The sequence below is a fragment of the Mytilus galloprovincialis genome, chromosome 3, assembly GCF_965363235.1.
Source record: "Mytilus galloprovincialis chromosome 3, xbMytGall1.hap1.1, whole genome shotgun sequence".
In the NCBI taxonomy this organism is placed as follows: domain Eukaryota; kingdom Metazoa; phylum Mollusca; class Bivalvia; order Mytilida; family Mytilidae; genus Mytilus; species Mytilus galloprovincialis.
In genome coordinates this window covers 100440709-100457990 of record NC_134840.1, presented here as the reverse complement: position 1 = coordinate 100457990, position 17282 = coordinate 100440709, and the positions used below count along the sequence as shown (strand labels likewise).

The window sequence follows — 17282 nt, the reverse complement described above, 5'->3', positions numbered from 1 at the left end:
AGCCAGAGTGCCCTGTTAACATGAGCATTTCAGAGCTCATCCCAAATAGTTCCTCCTTAGTTATATCAAAGAACTGATTCTTTGTGGTACATTACACAATGTACACTAAAATAATCTTTTGGGATTTCTTTTTGAAAAGATAAACAACACAAATTTATGAATCAATTTTTTATTGCACTATCTCTCATTTAATAAATTAATATGCATGGAAAAAATATTCAAATATTAATATAATACTCAAATCAAGCAGAATTTGGTTACACAATTCCATTAAGGAGGAAGACCATGATAAGGGACATAACTCTTTAAATCATAGGTACGTTTGGAACTATCATAACAATTACATTTGAGCTGCATCGGATAGAAATAGACCTGATGCAAATGAATATTAATACATCTTGTAACCTATTTTGGTTTAAAAAATCTCTATGGAAAGTCTGTAAATGTTTGAAAATTGAGCTGTTATAAGAAAATCTACAAAACATATCAAAATTCATCTTTTATTTCGTAATTTTGTTTTTGAACGTGCCAAAAATAATTCAAAGTTTTACTTATGTAGATGTATACATGCATAAGGTCGATTTCTATCCGACGCAGTTCATTTATTGTTATTATGATTCACCTGAATGCTTTAATAATACACAATTATGAAACTACAAACAAGTGTATTACTGATTTATGAGTTATCTCACTTAGCTGTCTTAGACCTCCACCCTGTAGTCTCGAAATAATATTTTATAAACATTTTACATTTGTAATATCTAAATTTTAAGACAAACTACTATAGTTCCATGGAAATGCATAAAGAGGTTTTGAAATTGATGGTCCTAAATTTCAGGCATTTATTATTAGTACCACAAGAACTTTTATTGATAAAAAAATGTTACAATCATTAACAAATACATTTATCACAGATCAATTTTCTATAAACAATAATATAATTCAATTATAAAGCTTTAAAAATAAATCAATATTTACATCAATTCTCTGAGGGTCGATCCATTTAAATTGATATGAAAACTGACTTAAAAATCCTAACACAACCAAAATAATTTGTTCTTGTATTATAATATTTCAAAAATTTGGCATCATCCAATGGACATTCAATCATAAATAACCAACAAAAAATGGTCAAAATTTCTTCCCTACCCTCCACATTCAATTAAATGGAATAGTGGATCAACAGCCATTAACAAGACATTGGGAGGTAAAAATCAAACACTTCTTACATTTTTTTACATTCAACTGACAGAGATGGCAATGCTTATTGATTTAATAGTAACAAGAATGTGTCCCCAGTACACGGATGCCCCATCCGCACTATCATTTTCTATGTTCAGTGGACCATGAAAATGGGGTTAAATCTCTAATTTGGAATTAAAATTAGAAAGATCATATCATACAGAACATATATACTAAGTTTCAAGTTGATTAGACTTCAACTTCATCAAAAACTACCTCGACCAAAAACTTTAACCTGAAGCGGGACGAACGGACGAACGAACGAACAGACGGACGCACAGACCAGAAAACATAATGCCCATAAATGGGGCATAAAAATTCACGGCATAAAAATTTAAAGGAGATGGGTTGCTTGGCCTTTTCTTTACAATTTCTTTATTCTCAGGAGTTGAGAATATAAATAAACGTTCCAACACTTATTGATATTTCAAATAATCTCCTTCAATAACCAGAAATTACGCAGCAAAGTCTAAGCGTTATATTATTTATATGCCTAACCCTCTTAATCAGTTGATCAGTAATGATGATGATTTCAAATATTAACAAGTTTATTAAATCTTTGGCTAAAAAAAAAGTACTGTTAAATCAAATTGTTTATATGAAGTATACAACTTTAAGCAAGAAGCAAGAAACTAAGCAAACTATGAGGGACCGGACAAGACAACTTTTCCCTATCTCACATACTACCTTTCTGATTTTCTATCACCTTTTCATTCATCTTTCATTACTCTATCTAACATCCTCATGCTTGGAGACTTCATGCAAATGCCCTTATAATTAAAATATACTGTAGATTTAAATTTTAAGGTAACTTTTTAAGGGGTAAAAATGTGACAGATAAGTTTCTCATTATTACTATAAATACATGTAAAAATTTTAAAGCATTTTGTGTGTGCAGCATCTGCTGAAATTGTAGTAATTAAATATTGCAGTTTTTTCATCTTTCAGCAATCACAATTATAAATCCATGCACAAAATTCTGAATCCACGATTTATTGAATACATCCAAAAAGAAATAATCTATCACAGTGCATAGAAAGTAAGAAAATCATTCAAAAATATCACATTCTTCCTTAAAAGTCAGCATTCAACTTATAATGCCATCAAGGATTAATCCATTGACTGAAGACATATTAGTGAAGTTTGAATGATGTTTTGAGGGTCCACCATACATTCCAAAAAATGGTATATAAGCTAATTGTATTTAAAGCTATAAGAAAAAAAATCATCTGGTTAAAACTTAAAAGTCACTAGTAGGTAAAAACATATCATTCTAAAGTTAAAAGTCTATCACATTTATGTATCATTGTAACTATTGTATTATCTTATCCTCGGTCACATGTTTATATCTTAGTAACAATTGTATCTGGGTAATAATTCCCATCCTCCTCTCCTGCATCACTGTCCATGGCTATAGAATTTGGCCTTGAACTTTGGTAACTGACTGTAGGTCCCATAGGAACCTGTAGTACTGAGGGGGCTGGGCTGATACTAGGTGTGGTATTTCGCGAAGTCAGATCACATTGGTCCAGAAGTTTCATAAGTTCCTCTGGTGTAGGCCCTCCTTTCCTTGATTCACCATCAGATTTATTCATCATCTCCAAGGCTGTTGTCAGATCCCACATCTACAAAAGTATCAACAGAGAAGAATGGCACCATTACACAGAGATTCAAAAGTTTTATTATTATATTCAGAAATTAGTATTTAAAAAGCGATATCGTGGAATAAGTCATTTAGAGACACCCTACTTTTGATGAGGGTTATTCTTGTAAAGCTTGATATTGATTTTCATAATGCAACTATGCTTTTTGTCCAGTCAAATGACCTTTACCTTATATGCATTTATATCCCCTTGTTTATGATTTCACAATGCATTTCCGTAGAATTTTATTTATGACGATGACATAGAATACAGGTTTGCTTCAATTTCAAAATTGTGTCTCTGAAGCCTAACTGATCATTCCCTTCCATAGAAGACAAGAAAAGTTTGACATAAAATTTTTCCTGGTACAATGAATGTTGTAAAATTTTAAAACTATCAGCAAACAAGAATTCGCTGCATGGCTGATGTTAAGATAGCTTACATGCTACAACTCAACATTATGAAGCACTAGACCAAGTATACAATTATTCCCTACCATAGAAGCCAAGAAACAGTTTATGAAAGTTTTCTACCCAGATTCTTGTGAACAGACAAACAGATGGATTGTCTACTCAGGTGGATAGGTTACTAGACGGTTTTTTGCCCTTGATGACACAAGTAAAAGGACATATTTTTCTGATTGTTACAAATTGTTTATTTGTAGAAAGGCAACACATATATCCTTGTTTTAAATACATAACATTTATGTTGTTCAAAAATTACTTTTCTGTGAAACATTTCGAGCTATAAAGGAACCAAAAAAAGAAAATAAAATTCATTAAAGGTCAGCTTTGCTTGGAGGATAGAACATTAGTCTTACTGTGGATTCATTATTATTCGTTGGATACCAATTTTCGTGTGTTTCATGGGAACAGGCAGACCATGAATTCAAATGTTCAATGAATAACATATTTCCAATAGGTTTTGTATGCAGGGATTGGCAAAACAACGAAATCAAATATCCACAAATATGTAAGTTTTCAGCAATTCACGAAAATTGATACCCATCAAAATAAATTAATCTACAGTAATAAATTCTTAATATTTTGTATTTACCTGTATTGTACCATTTGTATGACCAGTAAATATATATCTTCTTGGTCTGGAACCCATTCTATTAGATCCCTCACACTCATGTACACAAAATGCTGCTATACTGCTATTATCCACAGAAGATATCACACACACTCTGAAAAAATTATGTAAAATTGAGAATGGAAATGGGGAATGTGACAACAACCCTACCAAAAAACAGACAACAGCAGAAGGTCACCAACAGGTCTTCAATGCAGCGAGAAATTTCTGCACCCGGAGGCGTCCTTCAGCTGGCCCCTAAACGTAAATATAGATTGAAATGTTTTCATGACAATGAAAGATGCTATTAAAAAATACTGTATATCTTTAGAGGGTCTTACAAATTAATACAAAACAGAATATCTGTATTTGGGTGATCTCAGGTTCTCAGATCCTGATAAGGAGGTCCCCAATACTTTGACTAGAATATATTTGGCTTGTTCAATTCTCATAAAATTTTGAAAAAATATTAACTTTGAGCTGTTGACAAAAATGTAAATATTTCAAGAAATTTGAACCACACAATTTACAGTAATAATTTTATTGGATATATAGCAGTTTAACAAATACTGATTGAAAAGCTTGATTTCTCTTTACTCCTAGTAATTGATTAAAACATTCAGCTGAATTAACCTTTTCTATCACAATATTAATCTAATATTAAGATTATCATTTTTTTTACTTTTATTATTAAATGTTTCTATGGCAACTAACATTTGATCATCAGAAGATAATCTAAATAAATTTTATCTGTTTGTATACCAACATATCATAGACCATTAGAAAGTAGCCTTACAATAATTTATCTGTTTTCATGACAACAAAACATGGGCCATTGGAAAATAGAAATACATATTTAATCTGTTTTTATGACCACATACCTCTGACCATTAGAAGATAGCCTTATAAACAATTTATCTGTTTCTGGAACAGTTTTCTGTATAAACACTTGCTGATCATCTTGTTCCCCGTAAGGTCCTAAAAGAGAAATTTTTTAGTCAGCAAAATTACATTTCTTGTGCATTAGAGCATGCATTATGTTTAAAGAAGACCTCACTATCACTTTTGACAAATGTACATTTTCATTCAATTACGCCTTGCTCATTATATTTTTGGTCCTTAGATACAGTCCAATCAACAAGAAACTGGTTGCTAATTTTTATTTTTGTCACAATTTTTTTTTTTATGTACGAGAGCAACATTTCAAATTAAAAGCCTTCAAAATGACTCAAGTGGGATTACTCTAAATCAGTTCTGAATTCTTGTTATTATTATTTATTATTACTTGCACATTTTCAACTGTCAATATATAAACAAAACTGATTTCAAGTAAATGAATCCTTAAACCTAATTAGGATGGCCTGAGCAAACTCTCATATACACCGAAGAAAAAACATCTGGTACATCATTATTTTATGTGGGTTGTTACTTGTTTGTTGTTTTTGGGTAGCTGTCTCATTGACATGAAATACATCTATCCTTCATTCAAATAAAAAGGTGAAAAAATAAATGGATATATTTTTGTTACCAAAGTCATTTCCTGTAGAAGAGCTAGCTTGTTCCTCTACTTCATCCAATGATACAATCTTAAAGGAAGCTAATGGTGTTGACCCAGGCTGTGTAGATATCATTCCTCTAAATCTGGTTACACTCCAAGTTCTCACATGATTGTATTCACTACATACTAAAATATACAACATAGTTATTACAATAGAGTCACAAAACACATTCCTCTAAATCTGGTTACACTCCAAGTTCTCACATGGTTGTATTCACTACATACTGAAATATACAACCCAGTTATGACAATAGAGTCACAAAATGCAAGTCAAGAGCCTCATCAGAAAGTAGGCGTATGTTGTACTAAAATATAAAATACAATTATTACATTAGTGGTTTTCTTATGTCATATCTTACAATGATTTTTGCAATTTAAATTTGATGTTTGATTGTTTAAGAGTTTTGACAAGTTTAGTCTCTGTGAAAGAAGACTATATGTTGAACTCTAGATGTTTTTCCTAGGCGGATCCAAGGGAGCGGGGGGGGTGGGGGGGGGGGGGGGGTATGGGGGGGGGGGGGACTGGCCTTTGTGGGAAAAATTTGGTTGATTATATAGGGAATCACTGAAGCATGACTAGAGAGGCCCCCCTTAGGCAAAAAACAATATTTTCTGCACCATTTGATACAATATCATGAATTGTCAATTAAGATACTTGATTTTGTAGTAAAGAAAAATTCTACATTCAAGCCTATGGGAATTCTTAACATTGTTAAAGACTTCAATTTTGTAGTTCACTGAAACCAAAGGAATCCATTAAATATGTTCCCCACAAATAATAATAAACCCACAATATTCTATCTTTCTTCTTCTAAAACTGCATTAAACACTTTCTAAATTACAACTGTACCTGATACAAGGTGTTTTTCTGACAACATGACTTTTGTGACTGGACTTCTATGTACTGTAAATGTCTGGAACAACTGAGGTCCATGACCCACAGTCTCTGGATGTTGGACTATAACTCTAACAGTCCCTGAACTGGTACCATAGGCTATCTCTATCCAGTTACCACTCAAACCTAAAATACAAAATGTTTAGATCTTTTAAAGGTCAATGGTTGACGTTTTTAAGAGAAATGATAGTCTTCAAACAGTAATGCTCTAGAAGCTAGGACAGAACTGGTTATTCATCCTCATCTTGGTGTCGAGGTAAAATTTCAATCAAAAGCACTGAATTACTCACCCTACATAACGAATCTAGATTTTAGAATTGTAAATCAAATCAAAGAGCTTACAGAACCGTAAAATCACCATCAACTTTGATTAGTTGTTATATAAAGTAAATCAAATAAATAACATAGATTACTCATCATACTGTACTGATTAATTTAAACAGTAGGTTCATCTATATACATTTGTACCACAAAGTTTATTTTTTTTACTGCATATAACATATCTTTTCTTATAATTTTGTTGCCTAACTACAGCTTTAGTCTAAGCGAACAAAAAGTGCAGACACTGTCTAAACATTTGATTAATATATATACCACAATAAAAGTAATGACAGAACTTATCCTTTTTCAAAATCACAAGTTTAGAGAGTCTGAAAAACTGAACTGATTAATATTTGCACATCAATCATCAGACTGGTATTACTAGTCCCTCAACACACTAACAAGATATACATACTCTGGGATATTACTAGTCCCTCAACACACTAACAAGATATACATACTTGTAGACACTACAAGTACATCAATGAAAGCACTGGAAGTACTGATTGATCATCACACTTATAAGTTTTTGGTCTGAGATAAACCAAAAATTCAGTCATTATCTTTTTTATAATTTTTGTAGAACATCCTAAGAACTGAGAATACTATCGATTTTCACTTACTTGTTTTCGGTGTTAGGTAAACACTGAGAGCTGTAACCATGTCTTCTGAAGGATCCTTGTATAGCTCTGTTACTAGTAAATCATTATCTTTCATTCTCAAGGGAAATTTCTGCATATCTGTGGGAAATAAAAACTTTTTTTTCATAAAATTAAAATAATGTTTTAATGGGACTAAAAACACATTTTCTTTAATGAAGGATTGTTCTTGCAGTACAGAAAAAAAGTGAAAAATTCAGATATTCAAAATTAAGTACAGGTTCTAAATGAATCAAATCCTGGTAGGTCAGTACTTGTTGGTACCGGATGGAATATTGCAAGCTCGTTTATTATCAGTAGAGTGAAATTTAACTAGTACATAAATTTGTTTGGCTAATTATAAGACTTACCAATATAATAGATAGATCCATTCTGACAACCTAAGAGAAGGAATGAGCCTGCTGTATCATAACTGGTAATGGGTATCACATCTTGTATCTAGAAAATATACAGAAAATTCATAAGCGAGGATGGTAATTTTTGGAATTCGAACCAGCTGAGTTTTAATCTATTATTCTACTTTTGGTTAAATGTTTTCATATAATTTGTACAGCAATGTTTTCAATTTTTCATTCAATTGTACAAAAGTTGTGAATAACCTTTTATATCAACACTATTGCTAATAAACAGTATGATATTAACCTTGTACAGATTTACAATCACTTGACCTCATTTGAATTATCACATGCTTAGTGTTCAAAGTGCAGCTGCAACTAGTGTATGCATATAGTTGACGATAACATGCATGTAAATGTGATATAAAAGTGTATGTACTTGACCAACTTCCTGAGCCAGATTTTTGACATGCTAATACACAAGGTAACAAACCTAATTAAGGTGTCAACCCACTATACATTATTCAAACACAGACTACTGTAATTTCAGAAATTATTGCAATGTTTTTTCTTATTGTGAAAAATGCGACAGGGTTATAATCTCAATAATTTAAACTCGCATTTTAAATTTTTTTATATGAACTAAACATAATTTTCTCAATATCGCCAAAATTAAAAATAGCATTTTAGTCTTAAATGACAAAATAACAAATAAATGCATGCAATGATTTCTGAATTTACAGTAAATCAAATGTCAGAATGTATTAGAGCTGACCTTTTTAAGGAGATAACATTATTAATCAGTAATGTGTTTGTAATACATGTATTCTGTTTAGTCAACAATTTTCAAGCATTCATGAGAAACAAAAGATGAAATAGTCTGTGTTGCTTTTTAAAAATCTTAGAATAATAAATGTTATGGTGACTTGAGTAACACCAGTATCACTCAGATTACAATTCTACCTTGACAGGTAAGTTTGTATTTAGCCTATAAAATACTTATTTAGCCTTGAGAATTGAAAGGTCAGGGTATCCCATTCATACAATAGAAGTTTACCTATAAGGGTCAAAATGGGGTTTACAGAATAGAGAATACATGTAATAGCAACAAATAAATAGAGAATAGAGAAAATGAACAACAAAATAAGGAATAGAGAATAATTTAATGCGGTGCAAAAGTTTAAAGAATAACTGTGCAAAATAAAAAGGTAACTAATTAGGTAACTGTAATGCAATACTGATAATATAATGATCAGTTTACAGAATTGATAAATAATCTTGTAACAGAAAGCATACCTGTCAACTGACCCGTATTCTGCGGGTGTAACCCGAGATTTTCTGAGGGATCACCCGGAACACCCGCCGGGTCATTGTAATAACCCGGGAATTCCGAAAATGACCCGATTTCACCCGTATTTCTTAGCCTTGAGATTGATTTCATAAGTAATATTCCTTTGAAATACCGGCAAATTCGTAATTCTTCCATGAACAGGAAGTTCATCTAGCTATGTAAACTGTCAAATTAAGTGACCCATTAAGTGCATGGCTTCACTTGACAGCTTTGGTGTCAAACACACTGTTAATTAACACCAATTACCTTAGCTTTAGGTCGTAAATAAATTGCTGAACTAGAGTTACTTCCCCTTATTTGTCACCATTCAAAATTATTCCTTATATTTACGTTTTATAGGTGAAATAGATTAAATCATCGAAATATAAAATTCAAATACATATTGAAAAATAACTTTTCATTATTTTTATACCTTTATACAATTTTTTTTTTAAAAGTTGAAAATTATTTTTTACATTTATACTTCCTTTAACTGTATTACTATATTATATCATAGGTGAAAGGCTACAGGGTCTTCAGCCTCAAACAATTAAGAATTAATTTACATTAAATTCTAAATAAAGATAAAAAAAAAAAAAAAAAAAAAAAATTAAATTCTAGTGTTTGACGATTGTAGTATTTTTTCTCAAAAAGTAAAGAACACAAGACTGAGTTACACAAATTTATAAAAATCTTTAAAAGCGCAATGAAATAATACTTAATAAGATTTAAAATGACTTAACAAAGAGAACATGCATTGATGATTTGGTATCTTTGATATACATTATAAGAAAATGTACCATAAATACTGAAATTCAGCTCGAAAAAGTTCGTACGCGTTATGACCTGAGATTTGATTCTTCAATGCAGGTCATGACCTGCATTTTCATCGTCACAGGTTGACAGGTATGAGAAAGACTAAATAATAAAATCATTTTCATGAGAATTTTACAGAATGAGTTATTTTTAAGGCTATTCAAAGAAAAATGCCCTAAAAGAATACAGATATTAGAAAAACCCATGCAGGTCCTCATGTCATTTACATTGTCAATATATAGGACACATCTAATCAAACTGGTTTTAAACTAGACATCTAGTCAAACTGGTTTGGTATAACTGACTGTTTCTTGCCCTAGATGTCTATTTCACAGTGACCTTATGTGTTTGTGCTAAGAGTACATTGTACTGTCATATTTATTGATTTTCTGTTGGGACATGACCTACATTGTTAATAACATGCAAAACAGTGGCTTAAGATTTAAACTGATATTAGTATGATAAATTAATATTTGAAAATATATATCCTGGTTGATGATGTTTTTTTGGGACCAAGATGTTTTCTTCATTCTTGTTCACATTATGATTATTTTAACCTTCAATGCACATTTAAAGATAGAAAAAATTTCAGCTCTCATTTAAAATATTTTGCAATAAAATAATAATCTGTTAGATTTGGTGTAAACAAAATACATGACAGTGTAATATATAACCTGCAAGCATAGTCTATTTCTATAAAGTCAAGCAGATAGTTTTTTTTTATTTCTAAAAAAAAACTACCATGTAAAGAAATATGCAATTAAAAGGCCAAAAATAACCCCAAAAATTCAACATAAACAGATTTTTAACAATTAAATCAAGATGCAGAAAGTTTTAAGTATTGCCTATTGGTCAGAATATAGGGTTCTTTTGTACTTTAACAATATATCAATAACAATAAAGTGACCTTAATTTTGGACAAGGTAAATGGCATGAAGCAAAATTTATCAACTTCTATTGTATGAATGGGATAAACTGACCTTTCAATTCTCAAGGCTAAATAAGTATTTTATAGGCTAAATACAAACTTACCTGTCAAGGTAGAATTGTAATCAGAGTGATACCGGTGTTACTCAAGTCACCATAACACAAATGTACAAGTAATTGTAATTGTAATGAGTTATGTCCCTTGCTGTTAGTCTACTTCTATAATACTAACCTGCCAATGCTGAGTCATGGAATGCCACACCCCTATTTTACCAAACTGACTCAATGCCACCAGCTGACTTCCAATAAAGAACAAAGAGTCCACTGATACACTCAAATCAAACATTCCTACAAAAAAAAAAAGTATACCGGTAAATATCATTACTGTAAACAAGCTTATTTTCTCGAGCAATTTATTTGCTTTTTTCTTCAATTTTGCATAGATATTTATACGTGATAATTTTAATTTTTAAGTAGAGTGAGAATATGATGACATCATCAGCTAACCTCACTGCCTAGATTTTTTTTTACAGATTATCAATAGTCTCTCAACTCTAAGGAAGTTTCTTGGTTTTCACCCTTGATGAGATTTTAGCAAAGAAACTCCATTTCCCTTTCTAACCATAAATATTCAGTAAACACTTAAGGAAAATAAGATCTCCAGTAACAGTATTTTAACTTAAACCAGATGCTCCGCAGGGCGTAGCTTTATACGACCGCAGAGGTTGAACCCTGAACGGTTAGGGCAAGTATGGACACAACATTCAAGCTGGATTCAGCTCTAAATTTGGATTGTGATTAAATAGTTGACACAGCATAGGTTTCTGACACAGAATGAATGTGTTCTAATGAACTTAAAATTTTTGTTTCTCTTAGAGCAATTCACTATGCTGTTGAATATTAATCCTCTCAAAAAAATGTTTGAAGAAATTTTCTTTTTTATTTATGAAATTTCAAATGAGAAAAATTGAACCCAATTTTTTTAATCACATCCCCCTTTCCCTTATTCCAAAACTAATCTCAATTAAAATTTCTAATGGAGTTTGCAACAATAACTACTCATTTAAATACATCATAAAATATTAAGATGTAAAAAAACTGCTTGTTATCACTGAATGGTAAAGATTATTTTAATTTATCAGTTGGTAGTAAAAAGTGAATATACATTGTATATTGTATATAACAAAGATTTAAGTTGATTCTGGACAAAGAAAGATAACTCCAATTAAAAAAAAATCTTGCTATTGCACAATATTTTGCAATTAGATATTTCTTGCTTACTATTCTGGACAAAGAAAGATAACTCTAATTAATTTTTTTTTTGATATTTCACAATATTGTGCAATTAGATATTTCTTGTCATTGCGCAATACTGTGCAATTGAAAAGACTTGCTATTGCACAATACTTAATATAATAATTTTAGATCCTGATTTGGACCAACTTGAAAACTGGGCCCATAATAAAAAATCTAAGTACATTTTTGAATTCAGCATATCAAAGAACTTCAAGATTTCAATTTTTGTTAAAATCAGACTAAGTTTAATTTTGGACCCTTTGGACTTTAGTGTAGACCAATTTGAAAACAGGACCAAAAATGAAGAATCTACATACACAGTTAGATTTGGTATATCAAAGAACCCCATTTATTCAATTTTTGAAGAAATCAAACAAAGTTTAATTTTGGACCCCGATTTGGACCAACTTGAAAACTGGGCCAATAATCAAGAATCTAAGTACATTTTTAGATTCAGCATATCAAAGAACCTAACTGATTCATTTTTTGTCAAAATCAAACTAAGTTTAATTTTGGACCCTTTGGACCTTAATGTAGACCAATTTGAAAACGGGACCAAAAGTTAAGAATCTACATACACAGTCATGACAGTTAGATTCAGCATATCAAAGAACCCCAATTATTCAATTTTGATGAAATCAAACAAAAGTTTAATTTTGGACCCTTTGGGCCCCTTATTATGTTGGGACCAAAACTCCCAAAATCAAACCCAACCTTTCTTTTATGGTCATAAACCTTGTGTTTAAATTTCATAGATTTCTATTTACTTATACTAACGTTATGGTGCGAAAACCAAGAAAAATGCTTATTTGGGTCCCTTTTTGGCCCCTAATTCCTAAACTGTTGGGACCTAAACTCCCAAAATCAATACCAACCTTCCTTTTGTAGTCATTAACATTGTGTTTAAATTTCATTGATTTCTATTTACTTAAACTAATGTTATTGTGCGAAAACCAAGAATAATGCTTATTTGGGCCCTTTTTTGGCCCCTAATTCCTAAACTGTTGAGACCAAAACTCCCAAAATCAATCCCAACCGTTCTTTTGTGGTCATAAACCTTGTGTCAAAATTTCATAGATTTCTATTAACTTAAACTAAAGTTATAGTGCGAAAACCAAGAAAATGCTTATTTGGGCCCTTTTTGGCCCCTAATTCCTAAAATGTTGGGACCAAAACTCCCAAAATCAATACCAACCTTCCTTTTGTGGTCATAAACCTTGTGTTAAAATTTCATAGATTTCCATTCACTTTTACTAAAGTTAGAGTGCGAAAACTAAAAGTATTCGGACGCCGGACGACGACGCCGACGCCAACGTGATAGCAATATACGACGAAAATTTTTTCAAAATTTGCGGTCGTATAAAAACTTTCACCTGTTAGAAAGGTATCGGAAATAAAAAAAAATAACAAACGTCCTTGTTGTCTGCTCTATGGTCGGGTTGTTGTCGCTGTGACACATTCGCCATTTCCTTTCTTAATTTTATTTTTGACAAGTATCCAAAGGAAACCAAAGGACTTGGATGTAAGCGACTAAAGGTCACTATTCGGCATTGAACAATGAACAAAGCCCATACTGTATGGTCAGCTTAAAAGAGTCCAGGATTGACTTCAGGATATACTTTGGTGATTTTAAAATAATCTAGAGTTTAGAATTTATACTCTAAGTCAGAATAGCTAAAAATATTGATAGGTTATGGAACTCTTTTCGAAATATTTAATTAAAAAAAAAATTGTAGGAAAAAAATGAATCAGACTTTATTAGCTATTGAAGTCTTCTTAGAAATATAAAATGGGTGTTATAGGGCAAAATATTTTACTCTGTATAGTACAGGAAAACTAAGAAGTCCTAACATTTGACAAAAATTCTCAGTCCTCAACTAATATAAAAAAAAGAAGATGTGGTATGATTGCAGATTAGACAACTCTCCACAAGAGACCAAATGATACAGAAATTAACAACTGTATGTCACTGTACGGCCTTCAACAATCTTAAGGTAGATCATAAGTAAATATTTTTTGAGACAGAATTTTCTTATACTTAGCCAGAATGAAGATTTTAATATGCTCTTTTCAAATATATAATAAAAAGGAGGGGTCACCGTGCTATTTTTCAAGCTATGAGTCGTTGAAAATTGCCTAAATTTGGTTAGATTGTTCATGGGAAAACACATTTGTGTGCATAAAAAAAAATCTATGAGATAGAATTTTGAAAAAAATTGGGAAAAGATAGGTTTTGTAATATGTTTTAAGAAAATAAAAAGAAAAAATGGTGTCACCGAACTTGTTTTCTTGCTACAAGTAAAAAGAAAAAAATTCCCTATCTGTCCAGTATAAATTTTTTACTAAAAGAGTTATCTTCCCTTAAATGGCTCGTTTGAAAAAAAATGATTCTAAAAGCAAGAAAAATTATATTTGTTTAAATATTTTGGATTATACAATAAATTGCTAAGTTTTCTGAACAGATATATCATGTTACGGAGGGGTATTTGCGAAAAATACCAGTCGAGAGAATGTTAAATTTCACAAGCCGTAAGGCGAGGGAAATTCATTCTCAAGACTGGTATTTTTCGCAAATACCCCTCAATAACATGATATATTTGTTTAATTACACCGAATGTTAATGTACTAAAACGCATTGATGATCGTGACGTTACAAGCGTCCAGTCGGATAGAGTATTTTTTGGCAAATACCACGGCAGAGAGGGTAAAAAAGGCATATCCTTTTAGCAAATACCTCGGCAGCGTTAAAAATTAACGATATTCATTTGATAACAGTAAATTGGTGAAAAATACACTGGCTATTAACCAATTAAAACCCCGGATTCTTACCTAAGGTGTAATTATTTATATTATTAAACAGTCTAACCAATTAATTGCAAATCTGTATTCAAATTTGCAGATTTAGGCAAATAACTAGACCGATTTTTTACTGTGATTGTTCAATCGAAGATGGCGGTATACCATGAATCTACCTTAATGTGAAACAATTCAAATAAAAGACCTGTTCTATCATCTATGTTACCTATTTCTCTGCTACTGCCGTCATCCATGATTAACCACAGCTGAACAAAACTTCCCATAGAAGCTGCCACCATTTTATTTGTATTCTCTTGATTCTGTGCCACAACCTTAGCATTTAATGCCACTCTATCCACAGCATTCTCCATGTAAGGACTACTCCATATATGATGCCACCCTGTTGAATCCTTCATTCTACAAAGAATTATATTTTATCATTAATTTTTCTCATAGAAATCATTTGCAAGGTGATGCATGTACAATTGTACTATAATATATAAATTAACGTTACATTGATGTTTCATGTCAAAATGTTTTGATGTGGTAACAATTTTAGAAAACAGAGACACGTTTGAGAGAAATTGCGGAATTATTGAATGATTCACAAAAATTTAAGGCTTAAATTAAACTCAAAGGAAGTCCTATTTCTGACATAACATTTGTTTTTTTCATTTTATTCATCTCTGTCTTAAATATCATCTTTCTAAATACATGTAATACAATTTTATCACCCTAAAGTATTAAACAGATTGGTTGATTTACCTGAAACAACAAACAAAATGTGGATATGAAATACAAATCCAATTATGATGGCCTTGTACCATGGTTACTTTCAGTGGATTCAAATAGCCTGAAAAATAAAGTGAATTTGTTTATTGATAGAAAATATCATCCAGTTATAACATCTGAATATAAATAGATATAAGAAGATGTGGTATGATTGCAAAGTATAAACTTTGGTTTTAGATGTCAAAGTTCAAAATATTGTTTTGTTTTTTCAGGTGTAAATTTATTATATACTAGAACACAACCGTGATATCGTGGGTCCGTGACTGATTTAAAGTATATAACTATGCGTATGCCTTATTTTAGTATTGGTATTGTCATCTATTATAAAATGCACAGTTTTCTCTGCTTTCAAAATCTTTCTGTTTGAACCCATCGACCTGGAACCCATCAATTATTGGTAATATTAATAATTTGGAAAACAAAAGGGCCTTGATTGGAGTATTTTTTACTCAACAGTATTAAGCAAAATTCTAAATACACCGTTTGGTGGTGCGCCTGTCAGATGCGGAACGTACAGATAAGGTAGTAGGTAACAGGTGAATATACTATTGGTATCGGTGTCGGACTCGACCCAGAACTTCTTAAATATTGGCAATATTAATTACGTGGAAAACAAATGGGCCTGGAGTGTTGTAATTTTTAATCAACACCATTGTACTATATTAGTTATATATAAAGTTGAATTCTTTGATTCATCGTTTTTACGTGATGACGGTTGACAAATTGGACCTCGTAATTTTAGTATTATAGATACTTTGTCTCAAATTTAGCCTAACAATGTCAAATCTTTGTTCTTTTTACAGAGTTTTAATACAAGTTATCATTTATCGCAAAATTGTTACATGTTCAGACGAATATTTATATAATTACGGATATGCATTATGAATTTCAGTATTGTGCATAGTAATAATTATCTTACCTAAAACATCAGACCTGTGTTTGTCTACTTGTACATTACGAAATGACGTTCTTGATTCTACACATCCAAAACATGAAGTAACCCTGGTAGCAGCATCTTGTCTGGGGGGAGCTTGGTTTACATGCATGGATTGGCTCCTACAATAAATAAATGTTTACTGTTTATTGTTCAATTGATAATGACTGATTGATTGTTTTTTCTTCTAAATGCCATCGAAGCACGTGGCACACTCTTATTAACATGCATCAGCATCATTTGGTCTCTGGTGGATGTTTGTCTCATCGGTGATCATATCCACATCTTCTTATTTTTATATCAACACCTGGCAGTTATATGAAATAGTTGAAGCCTTTAGAACTACCTACTTCATTTCAAACTGGCTGCAAGGTTAAATTCATTTCCTTTAAGGTTGTAAGGGTGTCTTTCGCCATCTTGGATTGTAAAAAACAAATAACCTAAGGTCCAGATTTTCTAACAAATTAGCAAAATTTGATGCAGGAATGCAGATATATAATAAAAATGTTCATTTAAAAGAACAAGTTTATAAGAATATAACTTATAAATATTAATATTTTTACAAGTGTAGATTGTTTTTGGTTGTTTTAGTTTAGTTTCTAATCACAGTATGGTGTTTTTTCCTGTATAATCCATACAAAATGTGTCATTTTGTCACAACCTG

General features: G+C 31.3%; 1 protein-coding gene across 1 annotated transcript in view; it reads right to left on the bottom strand.

Moving 5' to 3' along the window:
* Positions 1 to 153: 153 nt before the first annotated feature.
* The window catches only part of LOC143069528 (BTB/POZ domain-containing protein KCTD3-like), a 38537-nt gene continuing 21408 nt past the window's right edge, over positions 154 to 17282 (bottom strand). The window contains exons 8-18 of the mRNA XM_076244208.1: positions 16604 to 16740; positions 15658 to 15745; positions 15119 to 15309; positions 11033 to 11148; positions 7743 to 7830; positions 7357 to 7473; positions 6368 to 6538; positions 5488 to 5643; positions 4841 to 4937; positions 3942 to 4074; positions 154 to 2867 (exon numbers count right to left, since the gene is read on the bottom strand). Of these exons, the coding sequence (XP_076100323.1) occupies positions 2586 to 2867; positions 3942 to 4074; positions 4841 to 4937; positions 5488 to 5643; positions 6368 to 6538; positions 7357 to 7473; positions 7743 to 7830; positions 11033 to 11148; positions 15119 to 15309; positions 15658 to 15745; positions 16604 to 16740 (1576 nt within the window). The 3' untranslated portion in view covers positions 154 to 2585. The remainder of the gene's footprint in view (positions 2868 to 3941; positions 4075 to 4840; positions 4938 to 5487; positions 5644 to 6367; positions 6539 to 7356; positions 7474 to 7742; positions 7831 to 11032; positions 11149 to 15118; positions 15310 to 15657; positions 15746 to 16603; positions 16741 to 17282) is intronic.